The 15,621-nt window shown below is 52.0% G+C and overlaps 1 protein-coding gene across 1 annotated transcript; it reads right to left on the reverse strand.

Moving 5' to 3' along the window:
• Nucleotides 1–4,948: 4,948 nt before the first annotated feature.
• On the reverse strand, nucleotides 4,949–12,847 carry TMEM50B (transmembrane protein 50B). The gene is made up of 6 exons (XM_016213525.2): nucleotides 12,687–12,847; nucleotides 11,435–11,547; nucleotides 9,673–9,740; nucleotides 7,305–7,397; nucleotides 6,252–6,309; nucleotides 4,949–5,143 (listed from the first exon to the last, which is right to left on the reverse strand). Exons 1-6 carry the CDS (start codon nucleotides 12,783–12,785, stop codon nucleotides 5,098–5,100), a joined length of 477 nt encoding a protein of 158 aa, XP_016069011.1. The 5' UTR covers nucleotides 12,786–12,847; the 3' UTR covers nucleotides 4,949–5,097.
• Between the last annotated feature and the right edge of the window lie 2,774 nt (nucleotides 12,848–15,621).

The raw sequence follows: 15,621 nt of genomic DNA on the forward strand, positions 1-15,621 counted from the left end.
TTTCTAATCATACAGTTTTCTAGAAGGATTCTACAAAGACATCCCCCCAAAATGAAGGTTTCTCTTAAACACTAAAAAGGAATGAAATTATGTTAGCCAAATGGCTCTGGCGCCCTGCTGGTGTGCTGTTCATCGTTGGTTGGACCTGGCTGACGGGACCGGCCCCTCTCCTTGACACTCACAAGTGAGCTGAGGCTCCCTGGGTAGATTTCGTCACTTGTCCTATCAGGGACACTGAGTGGCCCTTCACATCCCATCTCTCAGCTTAAAATGTGATTCATCCTGTAAATATTTTCATAGTAATTTAACTGTTTTTCCAAACTAGAAATAAAAGACTGAAACAACTCTTTAAAAAGTCTATGTGAGGCTTTTCCTCTCCACTTCGCCACCTTATTTTGGCCTATATTCTGCAAAGTTTCATGTTTTTTGAATTAGTGTATCTAAACTTTGGTTTAGTAACACCCCAGCAGAGCTAAGTTGGCCTTGTGGTCACTCAGCAAGTGACTTCCTACGTGGGCCACCTGAATCCTTGAAAAGGTGTACTGGGGATTTCAGAAGCTCCATCAGCCTCGTTTCATGTAACAGTCACATGGGCTGACCGAGGCAGGGCTTGTGGGCAGTAACACGAATCAGCTGGTGACAGTAACACCCGGCACTCAAATCTGCTGACTGCAAGTTCTGATGGGCTCTCTTTTTCCGAGGACATGGGCTAAAACTCATTTATATGACTCTTAGAATTTAGGAAATGGATGTGTAGCTTCACCAACACCCTCGCCACACACACACGCAACCAAAGCAACACAGTGGCTATAAAGTCTGCTTTAGAAAGAAGCCCCTGCTGGCAGCCTGACCTTCACAATGGGAAGAAGACAGCCAACTACAGGTATATTCCCTTTCTCTCTCTCCCCCTCCCCCCCCTTGCTCTCCCTCTCCCTCTCCTTCCGTCTCTCCCTCAGTTGGGGGTCTGTGCTGCTGGTGGGGAATTGGCTCTTGGGCCGACTTTCTGACAGCACGGTGTATTGTGCCATCCAGGGTGACAGGAGATAAAAGGACACCCACCCACAGCGCGCACCCAGACAAGTCCTGTGAGGCATCTACTTGATCTCTGAGGTGCACCTTGAGTTGGCACCGGTTTAGAGGAAGAGTTAGCTGGTTAGGTTAAGGACCTGCCTGGGATTAAGAAACTCCAGGTAGAAGAGCTCCCCCTGCTGGGTTGGGGGTGCAGCCTGTGGGGAGAGAGAGCAGGTTAAGAGTTTGAGCCCAGCAGAAAGGGGGATAGGTCAATTCTGCCGGAAAGTCAGAAATGTTTAAAGTAATGCCCTGTGTGCCGCCTTGTGTAAAAGGGGGTACAGCTTGCTGGGCAGGCAGGCTGGCTCTGGGGACCCGGTCCTGACAAGGCTGGATTGGGTTCGGATGGAACTGAGCTAGTGTCCTGGGGCAGCAGGTTGCAGTGGCTCAGTCTCAGAAAGGCCCTTCTTAGTTGAAGGCAGTGGTTTAAGTTGGTGACAGACTCAGAGACCAAGCCAAGGACCAGCACTGGGTCCAGGCACCCTTCCAGGGCCAGGCTCTCCAAGGTTATTGCCTTACAGGGGAAGGGCCGACACACCAAACCGGGCTCACCAAGACTCCTGCAGACCCTCCGCCATCCTAACCCAGTAACTCCACCATCCCCAGTAGGTGTGGGGCTGGCCTATTAAACAGGAGGGGAAAGGACAGGATTTTTTTGAGTAAGATACTTTTTTTTTTATAGTATTTTTCAATGCTGTAAAGCACGTTCATGTGGCAAGTGCTTAGTGCTGGGTTGGTGTTGACTTCCTGCTTTTGGTATCTGATTTAGGGGAAACAAACAGGCATATTTAAGGGTAGAAAGGCCTCACATGAGAGCATATTGTCAAACACCTCAGGAAAAAAAAAATCTACTAAAGATAATGTAGTAAAAAGGTGACATTTGGGGAATCTCAAGGTTATTCAGGAATTCTCTGCACATAAATCTGAGGTTATTTCAAAATAAAGACTTAGTCTCCTGACTTCATAACAGGAGGTAATTCACTTAACATTGTCCTGAATCACTCTCTGGCATGTGGATTAGGAAGTTGGAAATGAGCTGTAATGCCACTGTTCCCGAGAGGTCTCCGGTCTCTGTCTGGACTTCGGGCGGGAGCAGCCCAGATGCCCCAGGTCAGAGGTGGGCTGCTGTCTGCACTGGCGTCCAGCAAGGGTCTGGGAAGCCTGCCCTGCCAACCCACCTGCAGAAATTTAAGACAGCCTATTTGCTACAGCTGAAAGAATTGAGGAGGCATAGAGTGTCGCCTGAAACCCTATGTAAAACGATTTAACCTGCTACAAAAAAGCAAGCACTGGAAGGTTCCAAACAAAAAACCAGATATAACTTTTTTTTTAAGGTGGCACGGCACCTTGTGACAAAAGGTGAGAAAGCCATCCCATGGGGAAGGCAACAACCCTTCAGGCAGGGCCATGGGAAGGGGGGGGGACACATCTACTGGTCACTGTGCTGCTCGCAATTCCAAACACCACAAATGGGCAAAGAGCTTCAGGGCCACGTAGCTAACAAGGGGCAGTGCCAGATTTAGGGAAAAGTAAACCCACCTAAACAGAAATGGGTAGAGCCCCAAGAATCCCAGCTCCCAAACCAGGGATGTCTAGCACGTGAGGCTGGCCACGGGCTTTCCCTGAGGCCGGTGGCATCCACACCTAAGCTCCCTCCCCTCTTAATTCCCTGCGTCCTGCCTGTCCTTCTAAAGCCACCATAGCAGCCGCTTCCCCAAGTTCTATTTCTCAGTGCTCCTCCCGGGGGCGGGGGGGGCATTTCCAAGTCTCGGGTGTGGAAAACATGCCATAACGGACACCTACAGGAAGCTCTCACAAAAGACTTTAAGGGAAAAAATGTTTAACCCTGTTCAGCCGGTGTCCCAGCTTCCTGACCACGGCCCTTTTCCTGGAGGAACTGGGGTCTAGAGCAGCCGGGGAAGCGCAGGGGTTCCCGTGGGGGGGGGGAGCCTGAGTCACCATCCCTGCCCCATCAGCCTGGGGCAGGGGTCTGACCCTCCCCAGACAAACATTCCCCCTCCACTCTGTGTGAAGGGGGCAGGACTACGCAGGGGACACAAAGTTGCCGGTAAGTGTCTGTGGTCGCAGTAGAGCAGCAAAGGGCCTTACGAAACGGGGCCTTACGACAGGAAGGCGTCGCCTGCATCTTGCACCTTCCACGTCTTCTGGCGCGGGGCGGGCTAGCACACGGTCTGTGGCAGCCTCGGGGATCGCGCAGGTCCTTCCCACACAACCACACCATTCCCCCAACTTTACCACGGGGCCTGGGCCTGGGCCCGTCTGCGGACTCACAGCCCGTCCTGTTGAAGGTGGCCCACAGGGCCTGAGGGGTTTCCCGCAGTGGAGGCCAGTCTCGCAGGCCAGCATTGTGTCATCAGTGTCGTGGGGGGTGGGGGGACAGTCACGGCGCTAGAACATGAACGCTACCAGGTACGGGAGACTCCTTTCCATGCGGGACCAGGTCGGGACAAGCCTGGGGAGGTGCTGTCAGGATGAGCATGGGCGCCGCTCGGTCTGCAGGGGGTCGGCTGCCAGCAGTCCCCATTCTCGCAGGTCCAGCTGGCGGGCAGGTCACGGAACAGCCCCCTCCACTCCTTTCGTAAAGACAAACGGCTTCTTTGATGGAGTCCATTTGAACAGTTAAAAAATGAACAGCTCACCAATTTTTTAGAGTTTGCTTTCTCCAATAGATTTAATAACAGGATGTGCGAGGAGTAATTATTTATTGCAACAGGTCACAGGAGAATGGAAAAGGTCGTTAGTCTTACAGTGCGTTGGAAGCAAGACAATTTCACTGACATTCTGCGGGAAAAGCGACACCAAAGAAGAGCATTAAACAGGACGGCGCCTGGCCGGGGCCCAGCGGTCAGCGCCGCCTCGCGGTGCGCCCCTGGTGGGGGGGAGCCACGGGAGGCCCGCGGTCGGGGCTGCGGGTGATGCCACTGTCATCCTGCCTCTCGCGAAGGCTCCATCAAATCCCTCACCCTAAGCCGCAGAACCAAGGAAACCAACAGCAGCAATAAAGGCCCAGCGAGCCATGGAAAGCTCGCAGGAACAGGCCCAGGGCAAAGGCGTGTTTCGAACCCAGCAAAGGAGGTGTTTGGACGATGAACTTTCAGGGTAAAGACCTATCTGCAGGAAGTGCTCCCCCAAAGCTCGAGAGCTGGGGCAGAGGCCTGCAGTGGGAACTAAGCGGATGAAACTCCTAATTTTTCACCAGGTGGCGAGAATTCCCTTTGAAAAAAGGGCTTTATCATGAAACTAATTATTCCACTTTTGTCACGTGGCTCATGCAGTTGTCTCGGATTTGCGAGGAGCTGAATCTGCAGTCAGAGAGCGGTCGAGAGAACCCAGGAGACGGAGCCTCTGAGCTGCTTTTATGAGACGCCTGCTGCGGAGCCGCCCCCCAGTCTCTCCACGGCAACCACACAAAACCCGGCTTTCCTCCCGAGCACCACCCCTCCTCGAACACAGTCACAGTGAAGGAGCTGTTCCTAAAAGAGGCTCTCAAACGAGTCCTTCGGGCATTTAAAAAATCTTCATATAAAAGTACGCTTCTTTAATACACAAGAACAAACATGTTTCCTTTAAAAAAATCTCATTTTTAAGACAAAATAAATTACCACTTGCTGAAATACCCTTCTTAATGGCTCGGGCTTATTTCAGATACACGGAGCTGTGCTTTCTCGAACATCTCCGGAATTTGGAGATGCTGAAACAAAGTCGCTAACTCTACAATGACATGATGCAGCCCTGGCTCAGGAGCCAGGCGAGCCCTAAGTCGGGAATGAGAGACTGGCACTCACCATCCATCTGCATGGTCTTATGTACATATTAACAATCTATTCATTAAAAAACAAACAGAAAACTCATAAAACTATTTCCAAATTCAGAGCATAAAAGTGGAAAGAAACACAACATTTAATGTACAGTCTGTTCCATTTGGCAATGTGTAAACTATATTAAAAGATAAAAAAACGTATCTACAAATAGAACGTGACAGAGGAAAGTGTGACTTAGGAGGTGATCTCAGGTCCACAGCTCTTCAGTTCTCCCAAATTTGTAGATAAGAGTGCTATAAAATAGTAAAATAAACCATGAGGAAAAGCACACGCAACGGGCATCAGAAAACTCACTTTCTAACGTGCGTGGGAGACCCGACGCCTCTGCCTCGGCTCCTACAGTGCAGACTGCGGGCGTGTCTGCTCTGCCCTGCCCAGCAGCCGGCTGGCCCTGCCGGCCAGCGTAGCTGACAGCTGCCCTAAAGCCTGGAAGTTGTGGGACGGGAACTTGGGGGGGCTCCCTTCGCAGGGCCTGTGTCTGAGCTGCGGCGACTGAAGCATCCGACGGCCGCCCAGGCTGCAGCCCCGCTCACTCCACAGGTCGGCGCTGCGCAGCGAGTGCCGCCGGCGCTGGGGACGCGACCGAGCCAGAACCAGACGGGTGCGCGCTGATGGAGCCAAGAGTCTACTGAGGGAGACCGTCAGGTCCCCGCTGCAGAAAAAACGCTATAAAGGCGGGTACGTGGTCCCAAGAGAGCGAAACGGAGGGTCTGACCTAGTGAGAGGCCAAGGCTTTCCTGAGCCAGCGGTGGCTGAACTGAGCTGCAAAACAAGAGCCGGGATTGTCCCGCAAAGTGCGGGGGCAGGAGTGAGACGGGGCACCCTGGGGCCGGGCGCTGGCTGTGGATCGGAAACATCAGCCGCGCAAGGGGGACAGAAGGGACCCAGACACGTGCTTTAGACACCGGGCCTCGCTGGCACATAGGCCATAGTGTGTGTGAGTGGAAGCAGCAGCCTGGGTCTCTCCGGGGAGCAGTGACGCCTGAGCATCGGGCGCCAGGTACCGCCTGGTGCTTCAGTCAGCACCTTGCTGACCGGCTATTTCGAGCCAGAACTCGCCCGTGCGACTGGCTACTTTTCCGCTCTTTTAAAACTCTACGTTGCTTTCAGACCTTAAAATGACTGAAATTAACGTAAGTGCAGACGCGAGTTGTCTCGTGACCCGTCAGCGAGTTAAGGTAATAAAGAGGGAGCAGGCTCTTGCGCAGCAGAAGGCCCGCCTTCCATGCACTGAAACTAATCTAAGGGATTCACACGCGTCCCATCGCACATGCTGCTCTTACAAGAAAGGTGACATTTCTGCAGGTGTTCTAAGTGTGGTGAAGGAATCAGGCAACTTACCTTAAAAATATAAGTGCATTTTGAAAGAACACCGCCAGCCCTGGGTAAACATCAGTATCTGCACAAAGCACAACAGGAGGTTACAGAAGGCCCTGGCGGCGACAGTGAGCGCCTCCTGGGACGCGCTCGGCGCCTCGCACAGCACTGCTGCGACTCCTTAACTCTAAGGCGCCAACAGTGAACCTGAAATAAGAAAATGCTCGTCTCATTTGCCCAAAACGAAGGGCGGCTCTCACTCTGGATAGGAGAGAGTGAACTTGCCCTGGCCGGTTTGGCTCAGTGGGCAGGGCGTGGGCCCGCGGACTGAGGGTCCCAGGGTCCATTCTGGCCAAGGGCACGTACCTCGGTTGCAGGCTCCATCCCCGGCCCCGGTCAGGGCACCTGCTGGAGGCAACCAGCTGATGTCTCTCTCTCACATCGATGTTTCTCTCTCTGCCCCCCTTCCACTCTCTCTGAAAATGCAATGGAAAAAATACCCTCGGGTGAAGATTTTAAAAAAAAAGACAACAAACTTATTAGGTTTTCTTTTTGTCTAAGTAACTGCTATGGTTCTAGCTATGGTAACACTGGGTATAAATATTACATAGCAAACCCAGCCAGCTATGGACCAGCATCCACAATCAAATGCAGCCACATTCACTGGAAGACGGATTAAGTGGAACGAAGACTATAATGAGCCCACGTCTCTTAGGTCTGGTGTTGCTGCCAAACTGGTAACGAGAAGAGTGGCTGTGAGCACTCTGGGGTTTCAGAGCCGTGCAGGAGGGACTGGGGACCCGCACGGCTTTCTCGCTTTACTGCCACGCCCTCAGGAATGGGCCCCTAGCGCAGAGCCTGCTGCCCGGGGCAAGGGAGGACGTCAGGAGCTCTGGAGGCGGCTTCGCGTCCCAGCCGCCCTCCCGCTGACTGACCGCCCTGCACCTTCACACGGACTCGCAGCGTCAGGGGGCCTGAGAATGAAACTAACCGACTCCAGGGGGAGAAACAGACCAGGCCGAACATACAGGGCACATCTGAATGTCCCCTATGAGCAAAGGAGGAGCAGATACTTACTCTGGGTAACATATGCACCAAAAAGGATCCACATGGAAGCAATGAGTGACCCGAACATCAGCATGAAACCAATGAAGAGCCAGACTCGAGCACCTGCGTGAAGAACAGGCGCGTGAGCTTGCCTTCGGCAGCTGTCCCAGGAAGGCGAAGCCCTAGAAACGCTGCTAGCCTAACGCTGCTGTGCGCGCACCTGCTGTAACGGGTCGGGAACGAAGATTTTAAAAAACTAAAAGGGAAGTGACCCTTCTCCTGGCTAGAGACCTAATAGCTAACTGAACTAAGCTAGGCAAGCTCCACGAGTAATTATTTGACTAGGTCGATGAGTTAAACCCTACCTGAAAATTTACCCTGCTGTATATATCATCAAAGTGACCGCCTATTAGAACCAGCAGATGTCGCTCAGCCGGCCGTCGCCGCGCAGGAGCGAGGCCGCGAGTGCGTCAGGGCCGGTGTTCAACGCCTGCCGTCAGAGACGGTGCGACACGGGGGCAAGCCCACCGAACAGCCCGCCCTCGATGTCTGAAGCCCCCAGAGCCCGCACTGGGTGCCCCGCCCAGAAACACGCAGCTGCGCAGGGAACAGTCATGGACTCAGCGAGGCTAGAAGCACGGACTCTGGATCCAGACACCCGGGGCAAATACAAGTCCTGCCTTTAAGCTAAAAATTCAGGTAAGTTACGATGACATTTTCCAAAGAAAATAGTTCCCAGTAACATTAGCCTTTAAAGAAAAATCATCACATTAATTATCCTGTGCTCTCTGCACGTTTCACTCGCTAATACGTGCTTCTCGGTCTGTGCTCTCCCCCAGTCCCGACCCCACCTGCCGAGGCCGGGGCACAAGGCTTGGGCACACGTGTACACACGTGCGCGCACACACACACACACACACACACACACGTGCACTTTTAACTTAGGCTTGCCTGTCCTTTGTCACCGGCCCCCTAGAGGAGCGTGTGCGTGCTGGGGACCTGCCGAACACCGTGCCTGGACTTAGCCACATTGTGCTGTGCACTTAAAACGTGCTCGGAGCAGATCACATGCGAAGGGCTCTGACCACCAAAAACAAATTTTAATTAAAACTCTTTTTAAAAAGCTAAGCTCTTCAGAGTTCCTTTATTTGGTGTAAAGTGTTATGACTCTTACTTTATCACTCCTTTTATATGAAATTCTCGAAAGGGCCACGCTATAGGGAGAGAAGGCAGGTGGGTGTGGCGGGGGGGCAGGATTAAGCACAAGGGGTGCGAGGGAACTTTCTGGAGGAAAATGCTCTCACCGTGATGTGGTGGCAGTGACACACGCCATACGTTTGTCAAAACTCACCACACCGTACACTTTAAATCAGTGAGTCTTATTTTATATTTTATATAAATTATGCTCAATCAAGCTGACACATACGCATGACTACACCAGACAGAGACCAAAGGCTCCTCGCCTAGAAAGAGCACCGCAGGGTGGCTGGCGACCGGGCGCAGAGCCGGACGGTCAGAGCTCAATGCAGAGCTCAGTCGGGCTCCACCGCTCCCTCGCTTGTGAATTCGGACGAGTCACTTAAGCTCTTTGTGCGTCGGTTCCTTGGTCTAACAGTGGGGACAGTGAGAGCCCCTGCCTCGTGGGAGCATGGTGACAGGTGAGTCAGTGTGTGTAAAGCATTCGGGACAGTCTCTGGCTCACACTAAGTTTTCTGTAAGTATTTCCTAATATCCCTAATCATCTTTCAAAATCCCCACCTAATCTCCAAAACCCTACCCCAAATTCCAGCCAAGCCACAAGTGCCCCGCCCGGGCCTCGGAGGCTGGAAACAGAGCTTCCCGCCCGCGCTTCCCCCGGAGCGCGACTCCGCGGAACAGGCTCCCGGGCTCCGGCGAACGTGTCACACCCGAGGAAAGGGAAAGCAGCGCTGAGTGGCGATCCAAAGGAACTCACGCTCCAAAAGGACGCTTTCTAGGTGGACACACAGCACGTTCCCTGAGGCTGCGCTGGTGCAGCCTGCGGGTGGCGACCGGGCCAGCAGGGCGGCCAGGGACCGCCGCCGAGTCTGAGTCCCTGGGGCCCTCGCTGCGCTCCGCGTCCGCAGGCGGCGCTGCTGGTCATCCCCGGGGTGTGAGACCCACCCGCCACCAGCCCGGCGGAGCAGCCTGGAGCCCACACCACCGGTTCTGCGCGGGAACCGTTTCTCTGTACCCTCTGGGCAGTATTACCTGACACAAAGGGCCACTCCCAGCAGAAACTTCCACTTTCTTAAGGATTCAAATAACACTAAAACTTTCTTTAAAGTCAACTTTTACACGCTCCGCGCGATCGCTGCCAGTCCTCGGGAAGGCTCCCTAGAGGCCGCTCTGCCTGCTGGGGGCCCTCGTGGGCCTTTACCTGATCTTCCCAAACAGCCGCTTTCGTAGCTGTCGCCTCTCACCTGAGCATTGGACACGGCGTTTATCCTGGAACGACACACAATCATCCATGAGCTCCCGTGGGGCTGAAATGGTCACGGGCTTTACTTACCATGCAGAAGGCAGGCATTCCCGACCGGAGTCAGCACCTGAGGAACCGAACATTCCTGCCAACTTAACACCCTGGCCGAGGCAAGTGCTCGGCTAGTCTTTCCTAAGTACGCCCAGGAAACACCCTTAATTTTAAGAGATTACATTACTGGGCCCCAGAGACTAGGAGAGGGCCATTCTTCTGGTTTCTCTGCCTGGTGTACATTTATATGGGCGACTCAGTGTGTGTCGGCCCATTTACGGTTCTCGCTACAGGAGTTTCAAGGTTTCTCTTTGTGCTGAGCGATTTTCTCTGATCCACTTGGAGAGCAGTCAGACCCTTTATTCCACTGTTGCAGTGTAAGTGCTTCTGTGGCAGGGATCGCCTTTTCTTAGCACCCTGAACGAACGTAAGTACTTCCATCTTCTACACTTTAAACTTTTAAAAAATTCCTGACAGAAGAAAATTCTAAAAATCTTCATGTCTAGCATATTTTTTAATTATCAAAAGACATCCATGCCCTGGCTGCTGTGATTAGAGTGTTCATCCCATAGACAAAGGGGCTTGGGTTCGATTCCCAGTCAGGGCACCAAATTCTTACCATCAAACTGATGGGTTATTATTTATAAATCAAGTTTGATGGAGTGATTACTATCTACAGTGGCTCAACATTTAAGTTAAGGGGAAAACTTTTACTTTGTAAATAATATAAAATAAAAACTTTAAAATAAATTTTTTTAAAAAGACATCCATGAAAAGCTTTCAAACTCTTTTATGAGGTGAGATAACAGATAAACCTGAAAATGACTTAATAAAAAAAAAGCTGCCCTGGCCAGTTTGGCTCAGTGGTTAGAGCGTCGGCCTTCAGATTCGATTTTGGCCAAGGGCACACATATCTCGGTTGCAGGTTTGGCTCCAGTTGGGGCAAGTGCAGGAGGTAACCAATGTTTCTTTCTCTCCCCCCCCTTCCATTCTCTCTGAAAAGCACTGGAAAAAATATCCTTGGGTGAGGATTTAAAGTAATAATAATAATAAATTAAATAAACAATAAAAAAATTTAAAAAGCTATTTCCCTCTTATTTGAGACCGATTCTGCACCTCTCCCCCCCCCCCCCCCCGCCAAATACTGGCAAACACAGTGAAGGAACCCATTTTTAAAAACAACCCTCCATGGTGAAAGTAGAGGGTAAGACAATGCTCACTACTAAAAACCTGGAAATGTAACATATCTCATTAACTCTGAGATGCACTGATTTTTAAAATTCACCATTACTTTTTAAACTGTCAAGAAAGAAAAAATGTTATCAACTGTAATTATAAGATACCATGGACTATAAAAAGCACCCTGATATTCGGAGATATTAAAATATAAAAAATAACCTTGGGACTAATAAAATACGGTAAATAACCTGTTTAGCCAAATCTGAGGAGGAAAATCACAGGCCGACCTTCCCAGGCGCTGCGACGCTCCCTGACTGAACTCAGCAGCCAGTCCTCGTTTTCACAGCTCAACAAAATGGGGATGTATTTATTTATTTACTTATTTAGCAGTTAAAGAGGAACCCATCAATTAACTTAAAAAGTTATTCCAGGTAGCAGACAGCATGAACCCTTCAGGAAAACTCCGTTTTTAGGACCTCCCGGTACTCACATGAAGAAGGCCAGCGTGGAGAACACCCCGCAGGTGTGGAAGGCGTGGTTCAGCTGCCCCGGCGCGGGGTACACCACGGCCGCGTCGATCATGACCCACCAGCCTGTGAAAAACTGGAGAGCGCCTGCGTCAGCGAAGCAGCGCGGGCCCGGCCCGGCTCACAGCTGCTCTGGGACGTCCCTCTTTCTCTACAGGCCACATGTGTGGAAGGGAAGGTAGTTCTACGTCGAGTTTTGGATGTTGGAAAATAAAAAATAAGAACGCTTGTTTACGTAGCCCTCGTAGCATGGGGCACGGGCCTAACCCGTGAGATCTGTGCAAGATCCTGAAGCTCCGCTCTCAGCGCGAGACGAAAACGGGGTGGCCGGGGACGGGCCGTCTGCTCTGCCACCCAAAGCCCGACTCTCAGCCGACTTCCCACACCCTGCTTCCCCACCCCGGGGTGTTTCACCCTCTCTGAAGATCCTCCCTTGATTGATATGCCCCCTGCTTCTGCTTCCACGAGTGAGCTGTCCGCGCCCACGTCTCCAAAGCTATTTAACCCACTACGGGATTCACTGTGTAACCTGATTGAACGTAAGTTTGCAAACTGTAATGCTTTTATGTGAACTAAGCTGAATGCACTTAAATTAGACAAGTTGCTAATGAATTTCATAAACAAATTAAGTGCAGATGAGACGACCATAAAGAGCGAGAAAAACTTAGAAACACCTGAAAGAATTCTGTGTGCAGGATGCTTCACTGTTACTTTTAGGTCCTGCTGTGCTTAATTTATTTTTTTCTACTGGACTTTAGGTATAGAACTATATACTGAAAGAGATGAATTTTTTAAATGTAATAAAAACTGAAATATGCTTCAAAAAATGCAGTTGGGCCCAGCTAGTGCGGCTCAGCGTCGATCCCCGGTCAGGGCACAGGCCCGGGGTTGCGGGCTCCAGCCAGTCGGGGGCCTGCGGGAGGCAGCCGGTCAGTGACTCTCATCACCGATGTTTCTCTCTCTCTCTCTCTCTCTCTCCCTTCCTCTCTCTGAAATCAATAAAAACATATATTTTTTAAGAAAAGGTTTTACAAAGTCAGATGAACCCAGGACCTACCTACCCCATTCTGTTCTGTAACAGCATCTAGAGCTGTGGTCATTATTTATACAAACAGCAAAATAAACAGCTCTGAATGGGCAGTCACAGCTCAAAGAAACCGCGTTAACTTTTGGGGTGAGAGGTGACGCCTAAGAGTGCCCGGGGCCCCCACTCACCAGCACGCCTGCTACCACGGAAGCCACCGTGTTCCTCCTCTCGCCCCAGTCGACGCACTCGCACTCCGGCCAGCGGACGTTATCCAGGAAGCCGGCCATCGCCACCCCGCGCGCACGGGCTTCTCATTCAACACTGTGCTCCACAACTGCAAAGACAAGAAGGGAAATATTTTTAAGAAATGAAATGTCTCATTCCTCTCTTAAGGCTTTAACACAAATTTACTTTAGGTCCAAAACTACTACAGTTAAGAAGAAAAATTAAACGAATCTCCACTGAGATGTACGCAGGACTGTGCCGGGACACGTGGGCAGGACTGTGCAGGGACACGGGGGCAGGACTGTGCCGGGACACGTGGGCAGGACTGTGCCGGGACACGGGGGCAGGACTGTGCCGGGACATGCAGGCAGGACTGTGCTGGGACATGCGGGCAGGACTGTGCCGGGACACAAGGGGCAGGGCTCTGCCGGGACATGCGGGCAGGACTGTGCCGGGACATGCGGGCAGGACTATGCCGGGACATGCGGGCAGGACTGTTCCGGGACACGGGGGCAGGACTGTGTCGGAACACGGGGGCAGGACTGTGTTGGGACACCAGGGCAGGGCTGTGTTGGGACACCAGGGCAGGGCTGTGCCGGGACACGGGGGCAGGACTGTGTTGGGACACCAGGGCAGGGCTGTGCCGGGACACCAGGGCAGGGCTGTGCCGGGACACGGGGGCAGGACTGTGTTGGGACACCAGGGCAGGGCTGTGTTGGGACACCAGGGCAGGGCTGTGCCGGGACACGGGGGCAGGACTGTGTTGGGACACCGGGGCAGGACTGTGCCGGGACACCAGGGCAGGGCTGTGCCGGGACACGGGGGCAGGACTGTGTTGGGACACCAGGGCAGGGCTGTGTTGGGACACCAGGGCAGGGCTGTGCCGGGACACGAGGGGACTCACTACTTGCTATAAGGGAGCATGACAGTTTCACACGTCTGCAAATTCCATGGCGCTTCTCCCACTGAGAGGTGCACCGACGCCCCTCTCCCTGCCTGCGCCCAGTAACAAGGGCCTGGGGCTGAGCTGCAGAGAAGTGAAGCTATAGAACCCCCGCCCTGCAACCCCAGACGCATCACAAAAGGCGACGCTGTTTGCAGCTGGTCCTCCGAGTGACGTAAAACATCCAAGGCCACAGTGCTGCGAGGAGACCGCGTGCAGGCCTCCGGCCCCAGCTCCAGGTACGGTCCCAGCCAACGGCCAGGATCACTGGCAGACGTGAGCAGACCCTGCTAGCGGAGGCCACTCCGGCCCAGCATCGGCCCGGACTCCAAGCCGTCCCCGAGGCCCCAGGTGTGTGGAGTCGAGACACATCCTCCTGGCTGTGCCCTTACAAACCCTGACCCGCGGACACCAGAGCAGAATAAAAGGCTGTTCCGGAGCTACCTTAAGGCAGCAGCAGAGAACAGAATTCTATTCAACAAGAGAGAATGAACTGACACACAGAGCCACACGGAAAAAAATCTCAAAAACATAATTTAAGTGAAAGGAGGCAGACACAAAGCGCGTACACTGTCCGATTCCATGGAAATGAGCCTGAGGAGAGCGAGCTAACCAGGGTCCCCCACAGGGCCCAGGGCTGCGTATGGGAGCTTGTGGGGTGAAGGAAATGTTCTACACCTTGGCCAGGAGAGGGGTTATGCAGATGCACACTTGTCAAAAGTTAAGTGTACACGTAAGATCTGTGTATTTTATAGCATGTAAAAGTTTACCCACATTGAAGTCTTGGCCTGCATGCATTACGGGCACATTTTATCAGGACATTCTGCAGACATGGAAATGAACAGTTTTCAAAGATTAAATATTAACTGGCTAAAAGTAAGTATAAGGAAGGTCACCGTGAACTTAAGACAACATCTGAAGTTTAAAACAAGTCTTATTTCCTCTTATAAAATGAACTTCCCCTATACTAACCTATTAAGTAGTTCTACAGCTATTTATAATAAACATACATAGCTATTTCCACACACTGATCCCTGCTGGGCTCAAGTTGGAGGGTCAAAGAAACATCAAAGTAATACAAATAATTACTATGAAGGAAACGCTAACATTTTAAAACATACTGAAATTTAAAAGCTGAGCAAAGTTAATTAGATTAAGAGGAAGCGAAAGGGGCAGAGCAGGGGAAGTGCATTATCTACACGCCCTGAGGCCCCTCAGGCTCCCACAAGGAAGAATTCGCTGGCCCCAGAGAACCAGGGTGCAGCGGGGTTCGGAATGGGTCTGGAGACAGGTAAGGGCAGATCACAGTGCAGACTGACACAGGCCGGGGGGCCTTGGGGCTCCGCTGTGGTTTGTGATGAGAATCGGCCGAGGGACCTGAAGGAGAAAGGAGCTGAGGCCCCAGCCCAGTCCCCAGGGCGGCGCTTAGGCAGGAGGTGAGGGAGAGCGGAGGCCGACTTGCCTGCGGGTTTCGTGGTTGGCGTTTGCCGAGGGATGAGCGTGTTTTATCACGGCGCGGTCCTCACCGAATGGAAACTGACAGCAGATACAAACCCTGGCTCCCCAGCTGAAAGTGGAAACACACACACACAACCTTTAATCCAAGACAACGGGCCTCTGGAGGCTCACTGAAGGCTGCAACCAGTCGGAGAAAATCTGAACGTTCACTCATAGACTCAATGTTAAAGTAAAATAGCTTACTTAATGCAGACCAAAAAAAAAATCTGCGTTGGAAAAACATTTAATGGCATGAAGAAATGGCAATGACTAAGTGAAAAAAAGCAGGCTGTTAAAACTGTACCAAAGCATTATTTCCTTTTTAAAAAAGAATTACTCTACGTATCTAAGCAGAGACATATGTAAGAATGCTGCAGGACCAATACCGGTGCCCTCACAGATAATCATACACACGGCGAGGGCCTCGGGCTTGTCTCGCTTTTCCTTAACGATCCTCA

Source organism: Miniopterus natalensis, chromosome 6, assembly GCF_054644295.1.
Source record: "Miniopterus natalensis isolate mMinNat1 chromosome 6, mMinNat1.hap1, whole genome shotgun sequence".
NCBI lineage: Eukaryota > Metazoa > Chordata > Mammalia > Chiroptera > Miniopteridae > Miniopterus > Miniopterus natalensis.